This window comes from Nyctereutes procyonoides, unplaced genomic scaffold (assembly GCF_905146905.1).
Source record: "Nyctereutes procyonoides isolate TBG_1078 unplaced genomic scaffold, NYPRO_anot_genome, whole genome shotgun sequence".
Taxonomy (NCBI): domain Eukaryota; kingdom Metazoa; phylum Chordata; class Mammalia; order Carnivora; family Canidae; genus Nyctereutes; species Nyctereutes procyonoides.
The window spans coordinates 3448993-3468320 of record NW_026575044.1 but is presented as its reverse complement, the minus strand read 5'-3'; the positions used below and the strand labels follow the sequence as shown (position 1 = coordinate 3468320).

Genomic DNA, 19328 nt, shown 5'->3' with positions numbered 1-19328 from the left:
AGTATGAGGAAAGTGAGCTAAAGGCTGAATCTTCGAAGAGAAGCGAGAACATTGGGGTGTCTGGGCTTCCTCTCACATGTGTACCCCTAGGAAACCAATATGTAAGAGGGAAAAAGCCTCTCAGAGTAACTGATCTGTGATAATTAGGCTTTGCTTTCTTCACATCTTTGTATAACTAAATGGTAAGTTTTATGAATTCAGACTGAAACCTTTGGATTCACAGGCTCAATCATGATGTTGTCACTGGCTCTGAAGAGTTAGATAGTCCTGACTTTGACCTTGGATCTACCTATTGTAGTGACCTTGGGCAAATGGCTTCTTTGAGTCTTTTTTTCCTTACGTATGAAAAATGGGCAGTAATCACTACATCAGTGGCATATTGACAAGATTTGAGATGATAGATGAGTTTATCTCTTTAACTGAAAGAGGACTGAATCCTGTGATTTCTAAACTTTGGTCTGGCTTTGATTCCATAGCTTATTTGTCATATGAAGTTGTATTTCTTTCTACATGAAGTCTTTTTGAAAGAACCTTGTGCTGCATGCCTGTTAACAGAGTTTAGAGCATCTGCCCTTGAGAAAAGCTCATACGTTCTTTTTTTTCTAATTGCAGTTTTTCCACTACTCCCAAGGACAAGTATATCCTGGGAATTACCCACCATTTAAGGACAGAATCAGCTGGGCTGGAGACCTCGACAAGAAAGATGCATCAATCAACATAGAGAATATGCAGTTTATACACAATGGCACCTATATTTGTGATGTCAAAAACCCTCCTGACATTGTTGTGCAGCCAGGACACATTAGGCTCTATGTTGTAGAGAAAGGTACTTCCTTGAGTATTTTGGCAAAGGTGACACAGTCCCCTTTATCTCAGGTTTAGTTGGAGAACAGAGTTACATTTCCTATTGTGTTTGCGCTACAGTTAACGCTCCCTGTTTCATGTACCGGTGGCTCCCCAATATATGCCAGAGTTTGGCAGTGGGGGGGCCTGTTTATCCAGCTGGAGTAGCTAGTTTCTTCATTTGTATACCTGGAGCCCACTGATCCAATTTTAGGAGTGTTAATTTTTCAGTATTAATTAGAAGAAGGACCTAGTTCACTATGGTTGGATGGGATGGGCAGTGGAGAATAAGATTAATACTGCTTTGATATTCTCCAAGAGAAAGTTCTAACACTTGCAGTACAGTTTTTTCTTCCCTTTTCTGGAAAATAAGGAGGAAATGCAGCTTCTGGTGTCTCACTTTGAGACAAAGTCTGCTTTGCCAGAGAGCAAATTGAGGTAAATTCACACCCCTGGAATTGCTTTGACTTCAGAGCCTTGAGTGGGAGGGATTGAGTGTATAGAGATCCTTATTAGCTCTGTAGCTTATTCTGTATCGGTTAACATTTGTACAATATCGGTTAGACAGTGGGAGCTCATAATGTGGACAATAAAAGACGAAGTGGTCACTCCTAAAGCACTTGCTTATTAATTTAATAAAATCCCACTTCCTCTCTTGGTAGCAAAGTACCTTAAAACAATTTTGTTCTTTCTCTCTAGAGATCTTGCCCGTGTTTCCAGTTTGGGTGGTGGTGGGTATAGTTACTGCTGTGGTGCTAGGTCTCACTCTGCTCATCAGCATGATCCTGGCTGTCCTCTATAGAAGGAGAAACTCTAAAAGGGATTATACTGGGTAAGAAACACCATTTTGTGGGGGAGGTGGGGTAAAGAATCCAAAAACTTCTATATTTTTTTTGTGCAAAAAGAATGGTGAAGAATTAGGTACTTTCACATCGGGATCGGGGGAGTCTGTCCTTCAGAGGTGTGCTGGTGCAGGCCAGCAGAAATCGGTGACCTGCTGGTGAACATGGGCCGTGCACTACTCCCCACTTCAGAACACCTGCCATGGGTTTGTGCAGTGAACCACGCAGCAATGTGGGCTCTGCGTGACAGTACCATATCATGAAACCACACACGTCACTCTCCCACTAGGATTGTCATTTGAATCTCTTGGTCATAATCTCACAAGGTTCTTCTTTTCAGTTAGGGAAATAGAAAACTCTAGTCACAGAGTTGTGCTAATAAATGACTCCAGCTGATGTGATGATGAGGGCTTTTCCTTTTCATAGTTTTGTAAGCAGTTTTATTGCTTTGATCATTCTCGAATGCATGGCTCGATTCATCCAGACTGGGGTAATAAGAGTTGGACAGCAAAATATACCAGCAATAAAGAAAAGTAGATTTTTCTTCTTGTGTATGGCTTCTCGAAAAACACCTCGGAGCAAAGGGTGTGTCTAACTGAAGAACCTTCTTTCTCCCCCTCTCCAGTGGGACACCTAGCCATGTAAGCTATGTAGAACTCATGGGGTAAGACTTAGCAGAGGCTGGATTCAGGCTGTCACACGAGCCGGGTCCCCTGTGCGCGGGCTCACCTTACCAGCCCTAAAGGACTGTGAGGGGGTTGCTTGCCCCAAACCCCGTTGCTGGTGGATGGTGGGAACCCGGCCTCTGCTGCTCTGTTTTTTTAGGAGTGCTGTGTTTTAGCCAGTTTGAGTGTTCAAATTCAGATCTTGTTTGCTTGGAATGCTTCTTTTCTGCTGACTGTATCTATACCTTTGCATAGTGAGTGCTTTATGATGAAATATAACCCAAGTGTTGGTCTTCAACATGAGAGACTAATCCAGGGTGGTGACATGCCAGTCTGTAGTTCTTGCTTTGGGGTTAATAAAGGAGCAAAAGAGTATGCCTTAGAGTCCTGCATGGCATCGTGAATGCTGCTTTTCTTCTTACTATGATTTTTTTTCCCCTTGCCCTGCTTTTTCCACCTTGGTGTGCCGGGATCAGATCCTGCTTATCTTCTACTTCTTAAGAAAAGCTGACATAGACGACACACTGGGACTGTAACAGGGCTGGGGTCCTCTTCCAATCCCACTAGACACATGGTAACTAATCACATTGCCCGTTGCTGTTAACATTCATGTGTATGTATTCAGCCCATCTCCCTTGTTGACAACTAACCAGCTACCTCTGTGCTAACACAACAGCTATTTTGGTTTGTCCACAAATTTGTCTTATGTTTGCATTGGCAACTTGTTGAGTGTACCATCCCAGTGAAAATGGGCTGTCAGGTTTCTCAGATGTTTTATGATCACCTGAATATATATATATATATATATATATATATATATATATATATATATATATATATATATGTATATACATATATGTATATATATTCCTCACGTAGAATGACTTTGTGTATGTGTGTGTTTTAGTGTTCTTTCATACATGAATTGTTATTGGTGGCTGAGACCCTCTTTGTGTTAGATACTCAGACCATTTTGGTTTGGGATATAGAGCTTAGAGCTTCCTGATTCAGAGAAGACGCAGTTCATAGAACACAGTTTGCTTTAGTCTTAGTTATAATCACACTAGAATGTGAACCTTCCCAAACTCCTAAGATTTTCTTTAAAAATGCGTTAACAAGGATTTAAGCTGACATGTACCATTAGAGAATCCCTAATGAGGTACCTCCTGCCATTCACTTTCCCTTATTTATTTATGAGATAATGTTTATTGTGAAAGATCCCCAGAGCCCTGAAAAAGTTCAGCCTGTGTGATGTGGCATTCCACAGTTTCTTATCATTCATGACTTCCTGGGTTTTCTTTGGTTGTATTAGTAGGGAAACTAAATATGGGGAACTAAGGAATGAAAGGAATGAGTTGAGCCAAGACTACAAGCCTGGATGTGGATCTGTAATTTTTGGAATACATTCAGCAAAGGTTTGCCTTGTTGCTATTACAAAGGCTTAGCTTGCTCCTTTAAACATCCCAGAGGAGGAGTGATAGCAGGGGAAAAACACAGAGCAGCAAAAGGATAAATGAGCATTATAGGCAGAGTCCCATTCAGTAGATAGTGTGATTGCAAAGTGGGGCAAAGAAGTTGCACTACCCAGTTTCTGTACTTACCCTTAAGTAGGTTCATCAACTTCTAAGAAACAGTGTCAGGGATAAGAAATAGTCTCAAGATCTGTGATCATTTTGATACTCATTGTTCTGTTGTGTTTTGTTTTATCTGCTGCTTCACCTTGCCATCACTTGCATTTCTATATTTTTTTCCCATTTATTTTAATTTTTTTTTCTGTTTACATTTGTTCTCCAAATTGCCAACTCATCAGCTGCAGTACATCAGAGAGTGTGTCACCGGTTAAGCAGGCTCCACGGAAGTCCCCCTCCGACACAGAGGGTCTAGTAAAGAGCCTGCCTTCTGGATCCCATCAGGTAACGGCTGATTGCAGTTCTGCCCACCGTACTGTGCTCTGCAGTTTGGTGGTCTGTCACTTTCCTGGTCAGGAAAGAATACTGACCCCTGAGACAGAAAAGAGAGATAACAAGAGGGGAAATTAGAGCTGGCCTAGGAGGACCACAAGAAAATATGGGAGAAGAATCTGACTTGAGGAAAGGTTTCCACCGAAGCAACACTAACAGATGATTTACTAATAATTTGGCTCCTCCAGGCCAATTGAAATTAGGAAATGGCCCCTCAGATGTAATTCCTGAATTGCTTAAAGAAATAGATCTGGTGAACTAGATTCTGTTCTGAGGTGCTCTATAAGATAAGGAATTAGGAAAAGGTTGATATTCTTGGTATTGAAAATAAATTATTTTGTATGAGTTCTTTAGAAGAAATTGAAAGTAAACATTTATCTGAATAATTGGTAGGCTTGATGAACAAGGCATTGATTTCTACTTCTTTTAGAAAGTACAGAAGAGAAATAACTTTTATTTGGAACTTAGCATAGAATCTAGCATGGTGGTTAGTACTATGTTTTGACTATGCTCTTGTGACTATAATTGCAGCATGGCAAAAATTCCATAGCTTAGTACCAATTCTGTCCTTCTGGGGTAGAAAGCAATCTAAGGAATTTGGCCAATTACAGGTTTTCCCTGAGGTGTTTTGGAGGTCAGATGGATTTAAAAGGAAATAAAAGAATAACAGTGTTCTGTGAAAGTAGTACTCAGTCTTATTCCATAACTGTTAATATGTAGTGAGGACCATGAGGCATTGTGATATTAAATCACTAAAAGCATACGCCGAGCGAATCACAGCATTAGGGCTAGAACTCAAGTTCTAGAACTTTCTCTGTTAATATCATAGCGTCAGGGCTCGTGACTAATTCCTAGTCTATCTGTCTCTTTTGGATAACATAGTATAACGCAGATACCTCAATTCACTAATTTGGATTGCAGATGGGAATAGGGTTAAGAATAAAGGTTTGAGAGTTAGGCATAACATTGGAAGAAGGCTTAGAAGATTTTTCTTCTACTTTTGAAGTGCTATGGGAGTTGCTCACCTGTTGAAAACAAACTAGAAAGAAAAAAAAAAAACAACAACAATGGTTTCTGATATTGGAAAGCAGGTTGTGTGGTACTGTGATCCCTGAGAGAAAGGACACAAATAAAAGGAGTCCTGTGATTATCTGAGTTTACTGCCTTGAGGCAGTTTCCAAGGTGCAGTGCTAGGAGGGGAAGCACAAACAAACTCAGTTGTTTGAGGAATTGAGGAAGAGAAGTCAGTATTTGGGGAGGCCAAGGTTTCTAGGATTTATGAGACAAAGTTCCAGAGAAGAAGAAACTACACAGAAAAAAAGAAATATGGAATGGCCAGGCTCCTTTGAGCCTTTTCTGAGTAGATAGAGATTTTTGGATGTATGAGAGAAAACACCTAAAACCAGAGAAAGAACCATCTGAAAAGCAGTAAGTTATATGATATCATGCAGGGCTGGGAATCGTTTGTGTTCCTAAAGGCCAGAGTGCCTCTTAATACACAGAATATTGGTTGCATTCCTCCAAATGATCATGCCCAGTAGTACCGGAATATAGTAGTATTACTATAATAGTAGTACCAGGCTAATGTAGCACCAGAATATGGATACTGTGGACCTGCCATAACAAAGCTTAAAAGGAGGCCTTTAAAGAATCAAACTAAACTGAAAGTATTTTAGCTGCATGCCAGTACAAAATCCAACACTCTTTACAAGAATACAACAAAATCCAGCACCCAACAGTGTAAAATTTTACGATGTCTCACACCAATCAAAAATTACCACACATATGGAGAAGCAGGAAAAAAATATGACCAGGAGAAAAGCCAATCAATAGAAACAAACCCAGAAATGACAGAACAATAGAATTCATAGAACCAGGACTTTTAAACAAGTATGAAAATCTTATAACTAACCTTAATGATGTAAAGGAAACCTTGACATAATGAGAGAAATATAAAAAAAAGACAAAATGGAAAAAACAAACAAACCACCTTGGATGGCATAGACTATACAGAAGAAAAGATCCATAAGCTTGAAGACACAGCAATAGGAACTATCCAGAATAAAGCATGAAGAGGAGGGCAACTAGAGAAAATAGGCAATATCTGGAAAGAGAAGGGAATAAGAAAAAAAAAATAGCCAGAGGCTTTCCATTCTTGGAAACTAATTTTTCTGGTATTATCTTCATGTTTCCAAACAACTTTATTTTATTACTACTTTTGGATACTTCAGTTTTAGATATTAACTACCGACTCCATACTATGGAGAATGAAAATGTACATTTCTTTTTCTCCTGGCCTTTCTTCCCACACACAGTTTGTACACATACACAAACCTCCTCCCAATGAGATTGTATCACTGTATTTAAATATGTTTCAGTATTACGTGTACCTATTTTTTTCCATCATTGTACCACATATATTTGCTTCCTTTTATAATTTTTTTGTTTTTCATGGAGCCAATATTTGCCTTGTTTTTTATTTGCATAGTCTTCTAAGCCTGTATTTATATTCCTTCTTAAAACTCTCCACTTAAACACCTCTGCGCACATGGAAACACATGACGTGTTTTGTTGTTTTTTTTTTTTTTCTTTTTTTTTTGGAGGCACACCTGTTAGGATCTTCTGCATTTGTTGTGCTTTAGGCTGCTGTATAGCAGTCATCTTGGGCCTTCTAGCCCAACAAATGTTATTTACTCATCTCTTATTTAGACTCAGTTCTTCACCTTTTTTAGTTTATTCCCATATTATGGTACATATATCCTCCATAATTTCTTTTTTTTTTTCCTCCATAATTTCTTGAGAGAGGCACAGGAGATAAAAATTCTGAGGCTTTGGTTGATAAGCAAAATGATCCCAACGATGTCCACATCCTAATCCCTGGAACCTGTGAGATATATTGCTTGACCTTTCCCAAGGGATTCTGCAGCTCTGGTAAAGGATCCGAGATGGGGAAATTCTCCTGGATTATCCATGCAGGCCTCGTGTAATCACAAGGGTCCTCATAAGAATGAGGCAGGAGGGTCAGGGCCAGCGATTGAAGATGTTATCCTGCCAGGCCTTGAAGACAGAGGAAGGAATCTTCAGCCAAGGAATACAGGAAGCTTCCATAAGCTGAGAAAAGGAAGCGGACTCTCCTCAGAGCCCCCAGAAGTAACACAGCCCTGCTGGTGTTTGAGGTCCTCCTGAGGGTCCTTCTGACCTCCCCAAATGTAAGAGAACATGTTTGGTTTTAGCACGTCTAAAGTTGTTTTTATTGTCCTTCCTTAAACGTGATGGATAACTCTGTTGGGTAGGATTCCAGGTTAGAAATTGTTCTTCAGTATTTTGAAGCATTGTTGATGTTTCTAGCTTGCATTGTAAAGAAGCAAAGAGGTTGCTCTTTTCTCATTCCTGCTTCTTTGTGTGGTACCCACTTTAAGCCCCTTCTCAGAATCCTTTTTTTTTTTTAAAATATCTTATTTATTTATTCATGATAGACATAGAGAGAGAGAGAAAGAGAGGCAGAGACAGAAGCAGGCTCCATGCCGGGAGCCCGACGCGGGACTCGATCCTGGGACTCCAGGACGGCGCCCTGGGCCAAAGGCAGGCGCTAAACCTCTGAGCCACCCAGAGATCCCCTCAGAATCTTCTTTTATCCCTTGTATTCTAAAATTTCATAAAATTGTGGGTCCTTTTCATTCATTGTGTTTGCTATTCCGTGTGCCCTTTCAATCTGAAAAGTATGTTCCTCAGTTTTAGGATGTTTTCTCCCATTATGCTTTAGAGATTTTCCTCCTATTTTCTATTCTCTCCTTTGGAAATCCCAATAGGAATTGGACCATCTCCTAGATCAGTCCTTTAGTTTTCTTATTTTTTTTGTTTTGCAGTTTTTGTCCTGCTTTCTAATTTATTTATTTATTTACTTACTTACTTATTTGCTCATTCATTCATTCATTCATTCATTCATTCATTTATGGGAGACACAGAGCGAGAGAGAGGCAGAGACACAGGCAGAGGGAGAAGCAGGCTCCATGCAGGGAGCCTGATGTGGGACTCCATCCCGGGTCTCCAGGATCAGGCCCTGGGCTGAAGGCGGTGCTAAACCGCCGAGCCACCTGGGTTGCCCTTTGTCCTGCTTTCTAGAAAATTTCTGTAACATTATTTTCCAACTTTAATGGAATATTAAGTTTCTATTATCTTTTTTTAAATTTTTCAAAAGCTATTTCTTATTCCCTAATTATAACATCTTGTACTTGTTTTTATGAATGCATTGTCTTCTCTCAGCATATCATTTATGTTTTATGTAATTTTTTAAAATTTTATTTATGGGGATCCCTGGGTGGCTCAGCGGTTTAGCACCTACCTTTGGCGAGGGGCATGATCCTGGAGTCCTGGGATTGAGTCCCACATCGGGCTCCCTGCATAGAACCTGCTTCCCCCTCTGCCTCTGTCTCTGCCTCTCTCTCTCTGTGTGTGTGTGTGTGTCTCTCATGAATAAAATCTTAAAAAAAAAATTACCTTTCTCTCATAATTTCTGTCTTATGTTAAAAGCTTTACTCAAATACCCAATGATCTTTGGTTATCTATTGATACTTAAGTCACTCAAATCTGATCAGAAGCTCTTTCTGCAGAGAAGAGCTTCCTGGGTGGGTAGTGGGCTTCACTATATAAAGCACTGACTGTCATCCATTTGGAGACTTAGAAAGTATCCATTGCTGAGAGTCTTTTTCTCTTGGGTTAGTCAATTTCTCTGGAAAGAAATCCCTGCTTGGGAGCTGAGTAGAGGAAGGAGAGGTGAGGGTTCACTGTTTAATAAGCAGACTTGCTCACCCTGTTTTCAGGGCCACCCCCCACCCCCACCCCTTGTCTGCTGTCCCTGAGTCAGAGACTGGCTCACTTCCTGTGAGTAAACCCCAGGGTTCTGCCCAGGCCAGACTTCGAACCCGATGGCATTTTCTAGAGGTTGGTAAGAAATAATCCAACCGTTTTATCTATCCGTATTCACATTTTTCAGCATTTGCAGGATAATACCAGATTAGCTTTGAGAGTAAAACTGGGTTCCTCACAGTTGATTCTTAGGTGATTTCCTCTGTGCTCAGGGCAGACCCCTGGAGGCCTCTTCAGCCCCCATCACATCAGGGTTTCTGCCTAGGTGGCCTATACCTGAGTATACTTTGTCTGACTCAGTTTTTTTTTTAATCAAATCATACTGTACATTTTATTTTACAGTTGTACATCTTCAAACTAATTTCTGCCTTACATGTTTCTGGAACTTCTAAATCCCTTGCCAGTTAACCCAAGGCTTGGAAGTAGACTATGTGATTGCCTAGCCAATTGGTCTTCTAGCTTTTGTTTTATTTAGATTTGCATTTACTGGTCATGTCCACTTACAACAGGGAATGCTATCCTAAGGTTAAAACAGTTGCTTCATTTACTCCATAAAATTCCTAAGTGCTGTAGAGCATTAGCAGGGGGTCCTAGTGTGTGCTTTAAAAAAAAATGTATTTATTCAATTTATATAGAGTGTGATCAGGGGAAGGGGCAGGGGGAAGAAGCTCAAGCCACACTCCCCGCTGGTGCAGAGCCCAGCCTTATCACCCATGATCATGACCTGAGCCGGAATCCAATGTGATGCTCAACTTAGTGAACTACCGAGGTGCCCCTAGTGTGTGCTTTTATTCACCATCACCCACCACTTTCAGTTTATGTATCAGGGATGCCTCTCTTTCCAGGCCCCGGAGTATTTGATGGGAGTTCAGAATCCTTATGATATATTCTTTCTTCAGTTTGTTCAAACTGAGGCCGCAAAATTTTTCACAGTTTAGGAAAAACGTACTTGACCTGATATGTTCCATCTTATTATGGAATCTATGAGATTAATTATAAGTTGGATGCAACCAAACAGAACAGTTCTTTTAAGAATCTAATCAGGGCAGCCCGGGTGGCTCAGCGGTTTGGCCCAGGGTGTGATCCCAGGACTCCTGTGTCAGATTCCCTGCATGGAGCCTGCTTCTCCCTCTGCCTGTGTCTCTGCCTCTCTCTCTCTCTCTGTGTGTGTCTCTCTTGAATAAATAAATAAAATCTTTAAAAAAATCTAATCATTCCTCTGGATATTCTGTTTCGATCACTTCCACATACACGTGGGTGTTTACTGTACATGCAGTGTAGACCAGACTCAGAAAGTGCGAGGATAATTAGCACCTGGACTCTGCACTCAAGAACCTTAGAGTCTCCTGGGTGGTTAAGATTATTTTTAGGCTTTTCCCAGATGTAGAGAATTTTTTTTAATATCCTAATGAACAGGTTTTTTGGTGTTTTTTGAATACCCTCACAAACAGCCTTGAGAAAATCTTCATATTCAATTGAACTCCAGGGTAGTGATGTGTTACAAACTAGCACTGACTCTGGGGTCCAGACAATGGTATTAACTTGGGGAGAATTACTTGACATCAGCATCTGTTCCTCCTCTGAAATGATAGGTTGGGACAAGTTGATCTCATTTTTTTTTCTATTTTTAATTATAAGGGCTCGTGGCACACTGTGCTTTATAAGGACAGGTATAGGCGGTTGCTGCCCATGCTAGCAATCAGATCGGTGAAGTGGGGATGTGGGTGGGAATATTTGCAAACTATCCCTTGGTACTTTCTTCCAGGAGTTCTATTGTGACGCGTTCCCTGATCAGCAAAACCTTCCATCTTCTACCCTCAGGCATCATCTGAGAATCTTTTTCTTTTTTAAAGATTTTATTTATTTATTCATGAGAGGCAGAGAGAGAGAGAGACACAGGCAGAGGGAGAAGCAGGTTCCCCACAGGGAGCCCAACGTGGGACTCCATTCTGGGTCTCCAGGATCATACCCCGGGCTGAAGGCAGCGCTAAACTGCTGAGCCACCCGGGCTGCCCTCATCTGAGAATCTAATTGCATTAGTAATTACTACTTGGATAAATAAATAACTCCAGGAGAGAACTTAACAGGAGTGTGCTAAGAAGGAAATTTATAGAAGATGAACCATAACACCGAAACAGGACATTAAGTTTTCTGTATTATTTTCTGTCTTTGGTCACTATTTTTTGTTACCATTGATAGACTTGGTGACAGAAGGCTTGAGTAAAAGTAGCTTTAACAGACAGGTTTATTAACTCACAAGAGGTCCCAAAGCAAGGTACTTCTGTGTTCTTGAGTTCACTGGCCCAACAGTGTTAAACCATTTTACAAATGGTTTCTTCAAATCAGGATCCAAACATGTTCTTTCCACCATATTCTTTCATCTTCTGTATATTGTCTTTGTTCTTGAGCTCCCCGCAGCCTCCAGATGGCTGCCGTGGTTTCAGGCAACACCTGAGAAGAGGCAGCCAGAAGAGCTGACTCTCCTCCCATGCAGTTTTAATTATGGAGGAAAATCTTGGCCAGAAGCCCCCCCAGCAAACTTCTCTGAGTCCCCACTGGGAGCAGGTCACATGCTTATGACTTCCAGTCCCATCTGCAAGGGGACGGGAAATATGATTGGCTCCCCCGCCCCAGGGTGGGGGGGGGGGGAGGCAAGGAAGGGTGGGATCGTTTATCTGAGTAAAGGGATGCTGACCACTGAACCCAAATTAAGGTTCTTCCAGCAAGTGGAAGTGGAAGGTTGGTTTGGGAAGGTTGTTAGGTAGGCACTACTTAAAGTATTCCAGCATTAGGGATGAGAAGTAAAACTCTTTGTCAAGTTTAGTTTAACATAATTTTTTTGCGTGTGGGTATCTTTCCTGAATCCTTTTCTGGAAATGGTTAATGTTTTGTATGCACAAGGCAGGTATTGGTAGGGGGCGGGGGGGGGGCAGTGATAGAGTGGACTAGTTACACACCTTTCGGCTGAGTCACAAAGACCCAGTAATGTTTGAAGAAGTATGCAGGCGCATCGCTTCCTCTGGTTCTCACAGCGGCCGGATGAGGTTCTTTTATCCCGTTTTACACATGAAGAAACTGAAGCTTAGTTAGATTGAGTCACTTGTTCTAGGTCACTAGTTAGTGGCAGAGCTGGTGTTAGACCTGGATCTGTCTGGCTCAAAGGCAGGTGCTTATTTTCTCCTGCCCGTCCATTTCTTTTCAATTCCGTTTTGATAATTGATTTCATGTATCTCAGAGTCCTAATAGGTAACTGTGTTTCACACCTATTTTTCGCAGTGGTATAAATACTGAAAAGGGTGTTTCATGAACAGTCAGTGAGCATGTGGTAAAAGCAGATATGTTCTTTCTTGGTGGTAGTGGTGCTAGAGGATCAGGTGTGATTGAGATTAGGAAGGACCGCAGAGACTACAGAAAGGGGAAGCGGGACATAGCACATAGCTTCTGTGTAATTAATACATGCCTGGAGGTAGGCCTCCTTGCCCTTCGTGACTCTTCACGAACCCTCTTTCCCCACCTTCACCAGTATGTTTTTATGTTAATACATTTTATACACATGGAATTCAGGAGTAATTTTATCTCTAACTGGCACTAAAAGAAGAGACCTGGGTCAAGCAATTTGTTTCTTGAAACATTTTCAACAAAGACAGTCTGTGTAGTGAACAGTTGGGTAAAAATGTATCCGGAATAATTTTTCATTTGATTGCTGTAATTCTTTGTGGAAAAGCACCCCCAACCCCACCCTGCAAAAACAAGTGGAAGGTGGGGGGGATGCGTGCCAAGATGTACAGTAAAAACATCTAGATGCTGTTCATGTATTAATTCTCAAATACCTGAAAGTGCCTGCCTTGGTAGTGGCAGAGTCATTTCCATGTTGCTCTTCGTTTCCAGGATCCTCCATGTTCCATAGAGACCCAGAATACTTTCAGCTCCCAATAAGGTTCAGAACCTGGCTTCAAAAAGCTGTTGGAGATTGATCTATCAGCAGATGCCTGATCTGGACCCACATCCCAGAATTCCTTTGTTCCATTACATCGTCCACCCCTTCTCCAGCACCTACTGGGTCTGCCCACTACTGCTCTAGGCACTTAACTAACAAAGTCCCTGATCTTAGGACCCCATTGTAAGAGGGAAAGGGACTGAGGGCATTGGATAGTGGTAAGCAATTTGGGGAAAAAGAAAAATCCATCAACAGGAGGGAATTCCTTTTATCTTTCAGTTTTTTCCCAGTTGCCTTCAACAAACTGTTATGTGTTCTTGCCATGAAAGACAACACCATCTCACATGAGAGATTTTACTGATATTTTAACATTTACTGACTGATAACCTATTCTGTGTTCTTTTTCATTTTTGCTTTCTCTGTTCTCTTTCTTTTCCACTCACCTAGTGTATCTGTTACCTATTGCTGTGTAACAAACCACCCCAAAACATAATGACCTAAAACAACCACCATTTATTTGGCTCCCAGTTCTTTAGGTTGTTTGGGCAGATCATCTGGTCAGGAGCAGTTCAGCAGATCTCTGCTGGCCCACCCACATCCCTACAGTTGGCTGGACTGTCTACAGTGTTCTCAATCACAGCTGTTGGTGGGCAGGCTGTTGGCCTGAGAGACAGCCCTTGAATATTACTTTTTTTTTTATTTTAAAGATTTTATTCATTCATGAGAGACACAGAAAAAGGCAGAGACATAGGCAAAGGGAGAAGCAGGCCCCCCGCAAGGAGCCCGATGCAGGATTCAATCCTGGATCTCAGGATCACGCCCTAAGCTGAAGGCAGACGTTCAACCACTGAGCCACCCAGATGTCCCTGAGTATTACCTTGTAACTCCACTTTGGGTGCTCCCTGTACAGTGCTGACAGCTGGTGTGTCCCTCCTGGAGAAGTTGGAGTGCCTGCACATCTGCAGGATGACCCTCTAGGGGATGCAGGCTGTGGGGCTCCTGGGTGGGAATAAGATGTTTAGTTGAAACTACAGGCTTCTCGCTACTGAATTTAGGATTCCAAAGTTGAAAGCTTAAGCACAATATTTGACTTCTCAAGGAGAATTTCCTGGATTGGGAGAAAGGTTGACTTGGGGTTATACTGAACTTGTACAATCAGGGCTATTGTGTTATTGTTGTTTATAACTTTAGAATCCCTGGGTTGGAAGGTACTTTAGGGATCATGAAGTGCAAACATCCCTCTGGTATTTGAAACTCTTGCTGCTGTTCACACCTCCTCCCCCAGGAGTCTGAGAACTCGCTGTGTCCCCAGGCAGCCCACCTTCCCTGGGTGCCCTGGCTGGGTCCCTGGAACCCCCTTCCTCACTGCTGAGGTCAGGGGGCAGACCTCTTCTATGCTAGTATGCTAGTCCATCTAGATTTTTCTTTATATCGCTTCAGGTCATGGCTTTTGGGTTTTCATTTTAAAACAGGAAAACCAGTTACCTGATCTTAGATATCAAAGAAGCAATACTTGTAATGGTTATGATAGGATCAGACTAAAAGAATTACACTCTAAGTAGTACATGGGAGGATATCTGAAATGTTTTTAAGCGCCTGTTTGTACAAAGTGACCCGTTCAAATTGATCGTATCTTTTGAGTGACACCCAACATGCTGGTTTCTTACGTGCATCATTCTGAGGCTCACGATTTCAGTGGGTCTCAGGTTGGTAGAAGTGTACATCTTAGTCCTTAAAACTCTGATCCCAGTTACAAGGGTTGAGGAATTCTGTGGCAGGTCAGGTATGAAGATAAGGGTAATTTCCTGAGGAGGAATTTTCTATGTATAGAAATTCCCAAACAGCTACAGAAGTAGACAGTAATGTAACATACCTCCTTGTACCAGCTTTCACAATCACAAAAACATTGTGTTCAACATTGTGAACAACGTTGTTTTGAAGTCAGTCCTGGACATAGCGTTCATAAGAGGTCTTCTTGAAGACATTCTAAAGAAGGAACTCATTACTCTGGAACCCTAATGTTACCACTTTAACGATTGCTTCTGCACCTGCCCCTGAAGGGACCACCGATTTCCCCAAACCTCTAATTGTCCTTCTCTTCTCCAGGGCCCAGTCATATATGCGCAGTTAGACCACTCTGGTGGACATCACAGTGACAAGATTAACAAGTCAGAGTCTGTGGTGTATGCGGACATCCGGAAAAATTAAGAGAAGACCCAGAACATATCCTAAGCAAGAAACTAATCAAACAGGACGCTTGTGCAGAGAATGTAACCCATAACCACATGTGGCCTTGGAGACCTGGGCAAGGACAAGCACATGTTTATTCATGGATGGAGAAAAAGATGTGTATAAAGGATATGTATAAATATTCTATTTAATCTGATATGGGGAGCCAATGTTGCATGATGAGAAGATGGTATGATTCTACATATATAAATTGTCTTGCTGTTTTGTACTTTCTTTCAAGGTTGTTTACAGTTGGGAAAAGTCAGAAACATTCTTGTCACTGTCATTTAGATGTGGTTTGCCTTAATGGAGACGGTAGCAGATCTTTAGTATTCCAGTAGACATGGCCCTTTTATCTAAGGGCTTAACCAGTCTTAGCATTTATCGTGGTTGGAGAGTGGAGACACAGATGGAAGTGTGTCCAGGGTGGCCTCTAACCCAGTGTCAGCACCACCTATTTGGCTGTAGGTTTTAGAAAGCCTCCATTAGCTGTGCCGCTTGAACCCAGTTTGAGAAGTTTTTGTGAGTGGTTTTTTTTCCCTCTAAAATACAGGGTGGTTTTTTGCTTTTATATGTTGTGAGACCGACGTTAATGTTAAACCGTTTGTCCTATCAGTTTGTGGATTCGTCCTAGCAAGACCAGCAAAGGATAAACGCCAAGGTCACGTCTTTCTAGGTACTTTTAGATCAATACCATATACATAATTGAAGTAGGAAACCCAGCCTCGCTTGAGTACTGTACCATTTGTGGAGTAAAAGGTACCCTTACAGTCTTTGCCTAAGACCTTCCTGCTTGAAATAAGGGTCCCCATACAGCCAAAGGAGAGGAGTTTTATTTCCTTTTAAGTAGGCACAAATGGGATAATTACAAAGCCAGCTTGTAGCGTCTCAGAGCCCTCTCTAGAGAGTCCTCTTTATAGAGGGTTGCGTGGTGATTCTGGCAAGAAGCATTAGTCATGGCTCTGTAATAGCTTCACGGCGCCTCAAAGGTTAAGGATAGTCTAGGGTATTTTTTGTTTTTTTTTTTTTTTGTGTGTGTGTGTGTGTGTGTGTGTTTTAAATCAGCAGGGAGGGTTATTAGCACTTCTACTTTGGAAATGTCTTACTGTTTTGGAGTTTTGGATAGGGTTCTTTTGATTTTATTTCCCTTTTTTGTTTTTACCTCTTTTTTTTTTTTCCTTCACTTTTTCCCATTGTGTCGAATTGGTAGACAACGAGAGGAGGAAAAGTTTGGATATTCCTTCCAAGAGTTCATTTTCTTCCACTGACTACCCTCCTTCCCCCATCTCAAGCTTAGGAGTTTTTATCTTTTACTGGGAATGAAAAACATGGTGAAGGTCACCCAACATTTATATGGTCATTACCCCCTTTCTGGATGATTTGGTTGTAACAGAATTTCTTTTCCGCTTAAGAGGACGTGAAAGCCCCCGGTAGGGCGAGGACGCTGACCTGCTGGTCGCAGAGCACACCCGGTGGTGCTCGCCTTCGCCTTCCTCCCGCAGGGCGGCTCCCCCGCCTCCCCTCTAATGTCACTCCCCGGGCGCGCCCCACCCCGAAGGGCGCGCAGGTAAAGGTGTGCACGCGGGGGCAAAACAGCCAGGGCGCGTGCGCCTCGGAACCGGCCTCCCGTCCGTCCGTCCTGCTGTCCGTCCGTCCACGTGGACTTTTATTTCCCGAGGAGCCCTTGGTGGTGGCGGCTCCGCTGCCCCAGCTCGCGGGGGTCGGGGCGGGGTCCGGGCCCGGCTGCCCGGAGGAGGAAAGCAGGGCCGCCAGGCCGAGCTCAGGCCCCGCGCCCGCGGGGGGCGCCCCTGCCCCCCAGGCCTTTGCAGCGCCCCTGCGGGGAGTGGCGGTGACCGGGTCGCGCTGTCCCTGCTGCGCCTCCGCCTCGTGCGGCCGCCCGAGCCCGAGTGTGCCCCTTTATAGGTGTCACGTTAACTGACAGGCACTTTTTACCGAGAAAAGGGGCGTCCTTTTCCCCGCGGGGCCCCGACTACCGCACGCGGCCCTAAAGCCTCCTGATTGGCCTCCCTCGCCCGCGCCTGCAGCCCGGCCCCCGCCCAGCGCGCCCTCGGGCGCCCCCTGCCGGCTCGCCCCGCCCCCAGCCGGGCACCTGGCGACAGGACCTCCTGGCTGCGGTCGCGCAGCTGGGGCGGAGCGCCTGGGGTCGGGGCCTTTTCCTGGCCTCCTCTGGGCTTTTTGGTCCCTTCTGTCGCCTCGTCCCAGTGTTCCCCTGCCTGGCCACGGATGGCAACAGTGGGGGCTGCTTTCCGGGTGTCCGAACGGCCCTTTCCCTAATCATTGGCAGAATGAGACCTCTTAAAATTGTGTGTGATAAGGGGCCACCTAGATGGAATTTCTTAGAGGTGAAAATCCCAAACCACCTGTAGGTTTTCAGTGGAAATGTATCCAGCTAGGGAAAAAAACCATCAAGTTCATTATTAGTTTTTTGTTTTTTCTTCTTCAAAATTGTACTTTTGTGAATGTTTTAATACATCTTTTTCAATTACTGAATTGTGTTGTATGCTCATTTTTAATCAAGTAGAAAAAGAGATAAAAGTGTTTTCATTCATCCCACTCGGGTGGCACTGTCCTCCTCATTCTTCAGAAACACCACACATTGCCGGCTTCAGGCCCTTTGCATCTGCCATCCCCTCTGCCCGGAGCATGCAGCGGGCACCTGTTAAGTCTCTGCTCAGAGGTCCCCCTCTGAGAGAGACCTGCCATATATAAAAGAGCAACCTCACCCCCTCCACTGGCTCTCCCAAGCCCCCTTAATCCCACTCTGTTCTTCTCTGTTTAACTGTTCTATCCCTCTGCCCATGTGCTTGTCTGTTTTTCCCTGTTGGAGTTAAGCACCAGACCTTTCTGTCTTGTTCACTGCTCCATCTTTAGCACACAGAATAGTACCTGGTACTTAGCAGGGGCTCAGCAGGTGTTGACTGGTTGGATGGTGGATGTAATTAATTCACCACATATATATTGGGAACTATCCTGTGCCAGGCAGTGTGCTAAGCATGAGGAAATAAATGAACAAGACAAAGCTCTTCAAGGACCTGCCACAGAGTCGGGGTAACGGGAATTAACAGTAATAGCTAATAGCTACTAAAATCCTTGCTGTGTAGACACCTAACTCTGGGAAACAAGAGTTAGGTGTCTCCTACAAGGGGTAGTGGAAAGGGATGTGGGCAGGAGGTTGGGGTGACTGGGTGACGGGCATGAATGGGGGCACTTGGGATGAGCACTGGGTGTTAGACTAAATGTTGGCAAATTGAACTCCAATTAAAAAAATTTAAAATATAAAAAATCAATCAATTAATCCTTGCTGTGTGCCAGGCACTACATTTCTTACTCTATAGCATTATGAGTTTAGGCTAGTTGTACTAATCTTAAACTCACTTTTAGAAAGACCGTGTCATGCTTAGAGTATATAACTCACCAAAGGTCACTCAGCTAATAAGGTCCAGAGAGGCAAGGCTGGGTCTGAGGCTACTTGATCCCACTCCTTGTTCTTAAACACTGTGCCCTGTGGCCTATCTCACCAAAAGAAATAAATTGAACTTCTTCCTTATTCAAATAAATGTGCTACATGCCTGTAAAAAGTTTCCTATGTTCTTCAGAGCTACATGGGGAGGTAGGTGAGGGAAGTGGTTGTATAGATGGTAGAGACACAGAGGCCCAGGGGCCTTAACCTCGGTTTGGAAGACATTATGATGACAGTCTGTTGAGAGCTGTGTCAGAAATAATGTCTTACTTAAAGCAGTGATGTTTTCTAGTGCTTTATTAATTTTATGAATTATCATGGATGCACAAGCTCCTGGCTTGCATAACTTCATGCCTTCTTGAGTGGGAGAGGAGACATTAAGGCTGGCAGGACCGCCTGTGTATGTGGATCTCACATGAACCGTATCCCTCATGTGTGATGTGGCAGGAAGAGAGACACTTCCCCCAGGACACGAAGGCAGAGTACTGGGAAGTGACAGGTTTT

General features: G+C 43.1%; 1 protein-coding gene across 1 annotated transcript in view; it reads left to right on the top strand.

The window, feature by feature from the left end:
• Positions 1 to 17854, top strand: part of MPZL1 (myelin protein zero like 1) — a 70357-nt gene extending 52503 nt beyond the window's left edge. Inside the window, exons 4-7 of the mRNA XM_055324336.1 lie at positions 613 to 826; positions 1543 to 1675; positions 4161 to 4263; positions 15221 to 17854. Coding sequence (XP_055180311.1) covers positions 613 to 826; positions 1543 to 1675; positions 4161 to 4263; positions 15221 to 15322 — 552 coding nt within the window. The 3' untranslated portion in view covers positions 15323 to 17854. The remainder of the gene's footprint in view (positions 1 to 612; positions 827 to 1542; positions 1676 to 4160; positions 4264 to 15220) is intronic.
• Positions 17855 to 19328: the final 1474 nt, after the last annotated feature.